At 41.6% G+C, this 11,370-nt stretch overlaps 1 protein-coding gene across 1 annotated transcript; it reads left to right on the plus strand.

The window, feature by feature from the left end:
* Nucleotides 1-271: 271 nt before the first annotated feature.
* LOC146182844 (uncharacterized) lies at nt 272-10,440 on the plus strand. The gene is made up of 3 exons (XM_084608287.1): nt 272-514; nt 588-767; nt 10,192-10,440. Exons 1-3 carry the CDS (start codon nt 272-274, stop codon nt 10,438-10,440), a joined length of 672 nt encoding a protein of 223 aa, XP_084464413.1.
* Nucleotides 10,441-11,370: the final 930 nt, after the last annotated feature.

An 11,370-nucleotide genomic window follows, 5' to 3' on the forward strand; every position in this document is an offset into this window, starting at 1 on the left:
AAAAAATAGGCGACAATCCCTGGCGATGCATCGCGCGACGACGACGCCAACGCCTGTCGCTGGGCACGCGAGTAAATCGGAAGCCAAACCCAACTCCAAGCCGTCCCTATGCCTTCCCTAGTTGAATCAAACCTAGTGCTGTTTGGTCCCTTGCTTTCTGGATGTCCCCAACCACTGTACCCAACCAAGGTTTGTTGTATGCGTTGTGCACGTGTACCTTCTCTGCGCGCGAACTTTAGTTTGTTGCAGCCCACAGCGTCCATCATCCGCCATGACATTGCGAGGCGTACTGGTTGGCGATAGCCAGCTGAAGCGTTTGTGCAGGGCTCGTCTGCGGTTAATTCTATCTGTAGAGACCTGCACATTCAGCTTCGGAGGCTACGACGCCTTGCGTCTCGCAAACGCCGTACGGCGCCTTGATCTGCGGCGCGCAGACTTTGCGTTTGTATACGTCGGCGGCAACGACCTGTGCAACCAGAATTTGAGACCTCAAGATATTTGCGAGAATATTAAGGTACGTGATCTTACAAATCGTCGACGCTTTTTAATTGCAGTAATAAAGTCTCATTTATCATTTCACATCCTAGGCCCTCGTCCTGCAGCTTCTGGGTGGCGTGGGCATTGTTTTTGTCATGAACATTTTGCCACGCTGCTTCGGAACAGACAATGAAGCAAGCCGCCGCTGGCTCAGCGGCCGTCGGTTACTTAACAAAAAGATCAAGAGGACTTTTCAGCTGATGAACCATGTTGTGATACTGAACCCGGAAGTGAGTATGCATGCTGTTTCGTGCAACGTTTGGTCTCGTGTGTGTCTTGATCTACGCATTACCAGCGAACAGAGCACAGAAGAAGGAAGCAGAATTGAGGCCATACTATGATCTAAGGGCTGACTTGCAGCAACATTTATTCATTGTACGTATAATCTATAAACGCGTTCTATATATCTATATCTATAATCTATATAAACGGTCTAGGAGAAATTTAGCGCCTGCATTTGGCCATGAACTGGCGAGCTCTTTTGGTAAAAAATAGTCTACTAGCATAATATTCGCCCTCTCTCCCCATTTGGATAATCTCAGCTTGGCTGTGTCAATTTACTTAATTTTTTTTGTTCACATGCCTAACATGCTCCAGCAAGTGTGAGCAGGCTGTATTAGAAACTGCGGTGACAATAGAACAGCCTTATTTCAACATCATTTTACCATAGTAAGTGACCAATCCGAAAATAGAGCTCATGATGGAAAACACTTCATGACAAAATGCAGCACATTTTTGCTTCGAAAGTAACGGGGTCAGAGACATGAACAACAATGTCTTGAAAAACATGACAATACACGATAGCACATGACTGACAGTGCTGATTAATAAAAAGCAGTGGTTCTTTCTAAGGAACACTTGAAACTGGGTAATCATGTGGAATGTGCAGCTCAGTTGTGCTCGAGGTAGGGTAAAACGGTGCCCGCTGTAAGCAATTTTATGGAAGAGGCAAATAAGTGCTGTTCTGCGAGATTCTAAGGGCAAGAGGTACGCAGTCTCTTAATCTTAGTAAAATTTCAGCTGTCATGTTGAACAATGAAATAAGCTGCAGCACTTTTTACGTGTTCTATGGAGTCAAGTAAGTAGTGTTGATGAAGGACAATGAAAGATGCATATTCAAGTTAAGGCAGAACAAACATTTGATAGGCAAGCTGCTGGGTGGAAGTGAGCGTGCCTCTTAGGTGATATTTTATATAGATGGACGGTTGTCTTTAGCAAAAGCTTTTTCTGTATTGGCTTTTCGGGAAAGAAAACAAAATGAACACTAGGCACTTGTATGATGACACAACAGTGCCTGGACTTATGCAGTTAATAAGTAAAGAGAATCGGATTCTTTGTGACTAAATGACATTATCAGGCTTTTATAGCGTAAGGGGATTTTTCGTAATGAACACCAGCTAGTACTGATGTTCCTGAAAAGCATTGTTGTCAATAGACAGGATTTTTCTATAAATAATGTAATACTCGGCAAATAGTCCGATGGCTGAGGCAATATTTAATGGCACGACATTTATGCAGGAATGGATTTGCTGCTCCATTCTGCTCCAAACTGCTTTCCCTGCTCCATCCTATTCAAAAATACAATATTGCACCATAACTTCTCCAAACTGGCTGCCTTGGTGTTTTGCCATTAAATTTAGCAGAACTTGGGAGTCAGGCAGGTTCCTTATTCCGTCTTTCAGGCATTCTCCAACAAAGCCCAACAGCAGTTGACAATTCCAGATTACAAGGAATTGATTTCCACAATTGTGAACAATAAATTGCACTCAGAGTGTGGCTTCTCTGTTCGACACCAGAGTTCAATCTCTCCTGTCTCTTGCGTCGATCTGCTCGCCTCGAATTTGCCCTCTCCCTTGAAGTTTTTTTCACCTGATTGTTGGAAGATCCTTCTTCTTCGTTTTCTTTTTCCAAATTTCTGAACGCCACAGTCGTGGTTGCTTCTTTGACCCCAGACCCCAATGGCCGTTACAGCCGTAAGTCATAGCTTCGAAGCACAGACAGCGGCCAGTTTGGAGTACACCCCTCCATAGAGTGGCATGCCTCTCTTCCAGCCTGTGTTTCATTCGCTTCTTACCGCCTTTCAGGCACTAGTCTTCCGGTCCCCATTACTGCTCTTCATTCCTCGTTTTGGGGATGTCTTTCGTCCATCACCACTTGTCAGGACGCAGAGCTCACACATAAACGCGTAAAAAGACCACTGTTTGTTCGTTCAGTATTCGGTGCAAAACACATCGTACACGACAATGGACTTTTGTCAAACGATGGGCCATTAATGCTGCCTACAAGAAAATATGATTCGATCCAATTCTATTAAGCAAATGTCAGAAGTGCAGCAGGTTGGTTGCATGTCAAGAGTTGCATGTCCATGCTATAAGGACTGTCATAGTTCAAGCAATGTCAGCACACTGGTACCACAGTTATAAGTGTTGTCGCAATGGTAATACGAATAAAATTTTCATAAACTAAGAGATACACGAAGCATGATAAATATTTTTTTCGCGAGGAAATTTGAAACGAGAAACTAGTTTTTCTTTAGTTCCCCACTTCTTTCTATTCGCCACAATTCCTGCCAGAACTTGTTACACCAACTTTCCAATATCTGTATACTAACACGCCTAGTGCATTTCGATGGAGCGGCCTTGATGCTGCACAAGTGATTGGAGGGAATTTCAAAAAATGTTCTTTGTGTATGAGCTAGCACCACCTCCTAGCCTTTTGAGTCACTGGTAGTAAGAGAAGCGAGAAAAGCAAACACTACAAACTACCACGAGATGTCGGCCAACTTGTCCAGCTACAAAGATCTACATGAGTTGTTCTGATGCTTCTGCTGCTAAAGCAAGAAGGTATTTCACCACTGAGCCTCTCTATTAACAACCATCTCAAGCCTACAAAAACGTAGCTGAAGCATTATGGGGTTGGCACCTTGAAGGTGCCAATTGCTACAAATGTTCTCACAAGTGTTGCAAAGCCATACAGGGCCTAATTCCAGTGTGTTGAAATTAAGGAAGCCCCAGCGTCTCTCAAGTGAAAGCATGAGGATGTACTGCCAAAAAGCAGTGAAGTAAACAAGCTAAAAGAGGAAAAGGCTGCTCTTTAGTTTTATCTATCCACCCTGAATGCACTACTGACGAATTCCCAGGAATTTTATAGGCACAAGCATAGGATCAAACAGGATATGCACAAGATAGGGAGCAGAAATATACTGCCCATTGATGTGAACTCCAAGCTAGTGGGAGTGCTTCAATGCATCAATGTGCTACACTCCACATTTGAATCAATGAAACCAAAATAGTCGAAAACTTTTAGTCAAACTTGATATTCAGTATTGTAGTGAAGCAAGCATTCTGTTTGCTGCTAGTCTGTTCCAAATTGTTGTTTAGGTCAGCTGTATTATTTTAATCTTCTGTACATGGTTTGGGCTGTTTGTCCTGACTCGACAGGGAGGCATGCATAGCCAGCGAAGCACTGAATGTTGAATTAAAATTGACCAAATGAAATTCCTATGTATTTCAGGGATAAAAAAATGCAGTTAATAAAAATGTTTGGCCCTATAAAGCACGTTCCAATACATAATTGTTCAAAAATTCTCTTTTTTATTGCTCCAAAGCTGCTCCATAATAGCATTATTACTGCCCCCTGGGCTACTCCAAAATGCTCGAGCCTGCTTCCAGCCCTCATTTTGCAGACCAGAAATAATAACGGGCCTATTATACTACCTTGTAGTATGTTAGGTGCTGTACTGTTTAAATAGGATCAATTATTGACAAAGTGAGCTGCTTACAAATTGAGAAAAAGTTTCTTATTCAAGCAATTGCTAAGGAATCATGGCCCAAAGATGATAGGTCAGCTATCAGACAACAATGTGGAAATGGAATGAAGGCTTTAGTATAGTTGAGGAATACATAGTTATTTTGAGGAGTCTTGTCTTCTGTGTAGCAGCTCATTAGTAAGGCCCAGAGTTGCGTGGCTCATGATAGTATAGTTTTCTGAATCCGTGCTGTATTGGAAAGGAGGAACCTTCAGAAGCCTCCTAAAAATTGTGCCATGTTAGATGCAATGACGTGTTCGAGAAGTTTCATGACATACATGCCAGTGATATCAGGTGATAGCAATGAAAAGCCGTTCACACAATTACCAACATGCCCATTCTTATTTTTTTAAACAGTCAGTGGTGGTCATCAATGGTGTCTGGGGCATTTCACGTGGAATGACTGTTTCAGTACAGATGGTAGTGATAATTGCTCGCACGATTGTGAGCTTTTGAAAATGCAATGATTTTTGTCGCTTGGTGATCCAGAGCTCGATCAAGCGTCTTGTTAAAAAAAAAAGTAAAACTCAGCAACACCTGTATCCTCAAACTCCTGTCATATGCTGTGGTTGCTGAAATTCGGTGTCATTTGCAACTTGGGCTTGACATTGTTGATCTGCACAAGAAATAGTTAAAAGAAAACTTTTTGAATTTTTTGGAGAGGCATGCATGTCTTGGAACAAAATTTCAAAATTTTCCTCCCTATCGTTGAGCAAATCTGCAAAAACATCACAAGATTCTAAGCAATAGTTGTAAAGTGGTCCTGTGGACTTGCTCTTATTTGGTGCTGCCAGAGTTGTAATCTCACCTGAAAGGCACAAACATCCTTGCCTATTTATTTTCCCTGAAGTTCTGCATTCAAGATGTTCAGGGGATCACATAACTATGTGAGAAATACAAGGGGAACAAAACCACTTGTTATCTTACACATCAGCAGTCTCACTACTTTTCTCTTCAAGAAGGGGTTAGTTTCCTTTCTGAGGTGCAAAAAATCTCTTCAGCACTTTTCCACTAGCCATCCACAAGTCGCATCTCTGCTACTGCTGGATGATTTCCCAGTATTAGTATATTCTACCTCTTATTGCACAGATAGAAAGAGATTGTGATTGTGAACTCCCAATGGAGTGCACTGCACCAAATACAACATCCATGACAGATTTTATGCTCAGTGACTTGCTGCATAGTATTTCTTGGTGGAAGGTGCAATGCACTGTAAAACACTATCTGTTGACACTGAAACCTTCGTTCTCAAATGTCCCACAAGACTGCTCCTGGTTTCAACCATTAAAGGCTATCTGTCATTTGCAACACACACCATTCCTTCCTAGTGCTAACTGGTGTGTTGAACAACCCCTTCAAGAATATTAATGTCTTCTGCTGTAGTCATACCTTTTATTGGGATAAAGTTTAGTAGTTCTCCTGTCACCTTGAGATCTTTGCACTTCTAATTAAAATGGCACACCAGGTGTAATCTCGAATGTCAGTGTTTGTTGGCGAAAGAAGAAAATGCTTCAAAGTCCTCACACTGGTTCATCAAGGCATCTTCAATGTTGTGACTCAGTAATTTTTTACACAACCTCAAACAGGCAGCTTTTCACTGTAATACCTATCAGCAGAACTCCAGATTTGACAGATATGGGAATTGATGCTTACTGTCACGATTTCTTAAGGTTCTTTGGCAAGATTTTGGAAAAATTCCTACTGCTTTTCAAGTAACGCTTTCAGTTGAGGCATATTTTCATTAGTGATATTTATTTATGATTTCTTACAGGGCCCAGAAAGACAGTGAGTGAGGAGGACAAAAAATGACATATGTACAAAAAAAAGCAGTTAATACATGAAATACAAGGCACAAATGAACAGAAAGTATTGCACATTATAAAAGTTAAGGGTGCAAATTTTACATAGATTAAAGGTGCTTAGTAGCGGCATGAATGCAAAATATGGCAGTACATGTCTAGAAAAAAAAGGCAGTGGTCATATTCCTAATGTCAGTCATTGAAAAATTAAAGCGCACAAGAAACCAAAATAAGATTCCATAACAATGAAAAAAAAATCACAAACTGCAGAACAAAGATAAAGAATTGTTAAGATATCGCTACCCCGTCGGGGTGGTGCAGTGGTTACAGCGCTCGACTAGTGTTCCCAAGAATGCGGGGTCGAATCCCAGCCTCGCCAGTCGCATTTCAGTGGAGGCGAAGAGCAAGGCGCCCGTCTGCTGTGTGATGTCAGTGCACGTTAAGGAACCTCAGGAGGTCAAAATTCCGGAGTTCTCCACTACGGCTTCTCTCATAGCCTGAGTTGCTTTGGCACGTTAAACCCCTCAAACCAAACCACACCTCAGATATCGCAGGAGAAAATGTTTGCCTAGCTAGTCATGGAATGATTAATGGTTGCACACACACGCAATAATGGCAGAAAGATCATTCCGAACTACAGCACATGGAAGTGCGGATGAATGAAAAGCTTGAGTTCTTCTGTGAGTGTGTTTTATGCTGCACTGGTTATGTAGGCAATGTGAAATGCATGAAACAGCTTCCAGAGGTAATGGAGGTGGCCTGGTGCTGTAAGAATATTTATGAAGTAACCATAAAAGAGCGATGGAGCAATGAATGTCTAATGGCTGAATGGGAGCAATGAATGTCTAATGGCTGAAGGCAGGCATCATGCTTGATCTGTGTTAACCTGCAGTAGCAACTGTAGTGTCATGCAGTACTTGTGTGTCGTGAGACAAGCAGCTCTATTTTGGATGGATTCTAGTGTGTTAATTAAGTAGCTTTGATATGGACCTATGCGGGTGATGCAAATTCTAGTTGTGGCTGTACGAATGCTAGGCATGCCTGTTTTCTTATGCTGTTAAAAGAGGTATGCAAGTTTCGATGCAGGTACTCGAGTGATGTGGAAGCTTTCGCACAAATGGCATGAATGTGCGTGGGCCATGAAATATTGTGCATAAGATGAATGCCTAGATACTTGTGCATGATGAAGCCCGAGACACTGTGATGCTCTCTGTGAGGTACGAAAAGTTATGATTAATACACTTGTGGCTTAAAATCTTCCATTTAGTAGAGTTAATATTCGTTTTTCATTTATTGCACCAGTCTGAGATTAGGTTCAGGTCATTTCGGAGAGCAAGGTGATCAACTATGAATGCGGTCATCTGCGAAAAATTGAAGGGAAGATAAATCCAGTAGATAAATCATTTACAAATATTGAAAACAATAAAGGACCAAGAACACTGCCTTGAGGCATACCAAGTGCTACATCACAGAGGGAAGAAGTGAAACTGCTGTCGAAAGTAAGAAAGGTGTGAAGCCATGTCAGTGTTAAAGAATCTAGACAAAGAGCATCTAATTTAAAAACAAACGGGAGTGTGCAAGACGAGTGAAAGCATTAGGAAAATATTGAAAAATGCACTCTGTTTGTAGGTTGCCGTATATGTTGAAATGCAAGTCAGTCGTAATTACAAATAGTTCAAATTTCTCATGATGGCAGGACATGAAATGGTATTGCATACTGTGCTCCTTTGGCGGATAAAAAACTTTGGTTTGCTCTGCAATTCACTAAAGAAATACGACTGTTCCATTTGCGGCTGAAATCTAGTTTTCATTTTCAACTTTATGCTTTGTTCATGTCTTCAACAGCGACCTTCCAACACTAAGCTTTCAGAGCATAAAGGCATATTTTTACTGTACTTTACTGACTTTAAAAAAACATTAAAATATATATTTTAAATGTGCAACGCAAATTAGAGCATGCAATCCTTAAGTAGCATTTGGCGTGGCGACGCATCCTAATGCAGCTTTCCGAAGAGTATCACAAAGAATGACTTAGAAGCAGACAAAAAATAATTTCAAATCATCCCACAACAAGGAAAGGCAGGGGCCAGCTTAATTTTGTCTTCATCCTGGAAGCCCTAATGTTTGCCTGGAATTCCTAATCTCTGCTTGCAATAATTTGTAGATGTAAGCACGAATATTTTCAAACTTGTAGCCTTTCTCACATTGCATATTGTGGCAATTGCAGCGGTAGTTTTTCAGTCTATACCTAAGGGTAAGAATGAGGTTTTTAAAATGAAGGAGGAATAAGAACAAAGTTTTCAGCATGCTGCTGGCAATCAGGAAGGCCACACCTTGAAGGGAAAGAAATATGTGGCAGATGGAAATCCTTGCTTCCTCATTCAATACGGAAACAAGGACTTGGAAAGGGCTGTAGGCACTGCATGCTACCCTACATGACAAAAAAAAAAAGCCCTTACAGTCTGCTCACAGAGGCATACTTTGTGTGTAATGCGATTTGTGCCCTTAGTGCCTTGAGAACTTGCTTTAGTTGCGAATCCCATTTTCTTCACAGCACTGAAAAAACATAATGCAATTGTTAATGCAGTGCCCCACAGGGCAAGTAATGGGCTAATTCATAGATTTAGTTTGCCCTCGGCTACTGGGAACTACATTTTCCATGCCCTTTATCGTCACCTCAGCAGGTTCTCCTCATACAAGATAAAAGTTAATCAGTGACTCACAGTGATCTGGATAGGGACAAGGCAGGATTTTACTGCCCTTCAGTTCTCACACCAAAGTATTGCTACCTGCTGATGCAGAGCAACAGGTAGCTGTGAGTGAGATTGCCTGGAAAGATATAGACGCAATTAAAGATCAGTTTAGTGTTGTTAGGCTAAATGTGAATTAGGTGCTCTAACACTTCATGTTTTCACTTTATTTTCAGGGCGCAAATATTAGCATACTGACTTACTTTTCTGAAAGACCACTCTTTATAGTTATCTTGCTGCTACACATATACTAAGCCATACAAACATATCCGCATGGCCTAGGTATAGTATGTGTGCCTGACTCAGGATTCAGTGGTCCCATTCGCATCTCAAAGGAGCTACACAAATTGGTTGCTGCTGCCAACTTGACCATGTCATTTCGTCTCATGACATCATATAGCCCTTGAAACGGTCAGTGGCCAGCCATGTCACCTGCCAACTTCCACTTTCCACAAGCATGCTCGTGAAAAGGCCAGACAAACAGACATTGGAGAAATGCTGAAGTGGGATTCTTATGGGCGGCTTTTTAAATAAAAACATTCAACAGAACATTCGTTGATGACTCAGCTTCTCTTCAATGAAAAGATGGCTTAGACAGAGTTTTTGAAATAGTACGAATTATACCATTGTCACTTATTGTGAAGAGAGGAAATTTAGACTTTTATGCAAAATAGAAGGGGTTCTCCATCTTTCTCTATATGCACTTTGGATACAGCTAATGTTCATCCTGACTGCGCTTACATTAACGGGGTCCTACCTTTTTGTTTCCATGAAGTGACTGTCATTCCTGGCAATATGTTTTTGGTTGATCTTAGTTTAGAAACAAAGCTGGTGGTGAAGCTGAATCATGAGCTGACTTGTGAAGCCAACACATAATTCTGGAACAAAGGCTGAAATTTGAGGACCCAGCTCAACACATTCCTTCCCTCTGCAAGCCACATACTTGAGACTTTTATTATACATTTCCAATAAATAGTCACTAGGCATCGTCATATTGTTCACTTGACTGCTTTTTGCACTTGGCACTAGCACAGTGGACGCTGCAGTGGAACTGGTTTTTCAGCAGCCTAGACACGAGAAGTGAACAATATGGTGATGACCAGTGGCCACTAGTTGGAAAGGTGTGTATATATATATATATATATATATATATATATATAGATATATACAAAGCTGGTATATATATATATACAAAGCTATATATATATATATATATATATATATATATATATATACCATACATGCCTTATAATTTGTCTAAATCTGCCTTGGTTCTGAAGAAAGTGTTTTTTTTCAGCATCGCTTCCTGGATTCATCAAAAGCGCCCAAGAGACACCTTTTTGCTGATGACGGTTACCATCTGTCGGCTGGTGAGGGTATTCGGGAGGTGGCCGAGATCGTTGTCAGGGCCTTGGCTAAAGTGTACGGAGCAGGCATCCTTGGACCTTTCTCTAGAGCACCAGCCAGGCACATCATTTTTCGGTGCAGTCTCTGCGGTTCGAAGGGCCACGAGTACGGGGAGTGCTATGACTACTGGAGGCTGTAGGACCTGCACTGTAACCTGCAGGACTCATAGCAGTGGGTATTGCCGTGAAAGTGAGACCTGGGCCCGCATTCCAAGTTTACGTTGTTATCAAAGTGTCGCTATCTCATGTGACGTCGAGTGATCTGATTGGTGGAAACACCGGAACATTATCTTCCAGTTTCGTGGTGGCAACACCCGGTTCTGGCATTTCCACCAATCAGATGACTCGAGGTCACGTGAGATAGCAACACTTCGATAACAACGCAAACTCGGAATATGGGCCCTGTTCGGTTTGATGCATGAGCTGTGCCCGCTGCTTGAAGACTGCGTACATCACCTGTGATCCTTTAATGGGCACTGACATGATAAATGGATGTCTTGCGCATGGCCTTCATTGAAACGCAGTTGCCGTGGATTCAATTGAAGGCATGACTTCAAAATCATCACTTAAGCACCTTAACCGCTGAGTGGTTCCTGTTATTTATTTATTTTATTTATTTGGAATACTGCCAACCCCAAAAGGGTCATTACAGGAGTGGGTTCAAAATGAGGGCAATAGGAGAAAACAAATGCACATGAAGAAGTACGAAAGTTACAGAACCAGTGCAAATAGTGGCTGCAACAATTTATGGGTCTAGATGGTGTACAGTTTGAAAAGAAAAAAAACAATAACAAGCCAAATTCTTTTTTTTCCTATTCATGGTCAACGAAGAAAGGCCAGTAGCCTTGAAATATCAACCACAGCATGCTAACTGTGCTAACACAGCCTCAAGAGAAAATGAAGTATCAGAACGAGAAGCATGGTGGGATCGGTAAACTAAACAGTGCTACTACTTGATTTGAGGCATTTCTGCACTACCTGAAACATATGGCAGTACAGATGCATAGCACCACCTGTTCATAATTGGCAATACCCAATTAGAGCCATTACATTGTTAAGGGGATTATTGC

The sequence above is a fragment of the Amblyomma maculatum genome, chromosome 7 (genome assembly GCF_055883805.1).
Source record: "Amblyomma maculatum isolate TAMU_Amacu chromosome 7, ASM5588380v1, whole genome shotgun sequence".
Taxonomy (NCBI): Eukaryota; Metazoa; Arthropoda; class Arachnida; order Ixodida; family Ixodidae; genus Amblyomma; species Amblyomma maculatum.

Bases quoted from the DNA above. Each gene is read 5' to 3' on its own strand.
- LOC146182844 (XM_084608287.1), top strand. From the start codon at position 272: ATGACATTGCGAGGCGTACTGGTTGGCGATAGCCAGCTGAAGCGTTTG. The intron at 515-587 runs GTACGTGATCTT...TTCACATCCTAG, and splicing joins ATATTTGCGAGAATATTAAG to GCCCTCGTCCTGCAGCTTCT. The intron at 768-10,191 runs GTGAGTATGCAT...GTTTTTTTTCAG, and splicing joins TTGTGATACTGAACCCGGAA to CATCGCTTCCTGGATTCATC.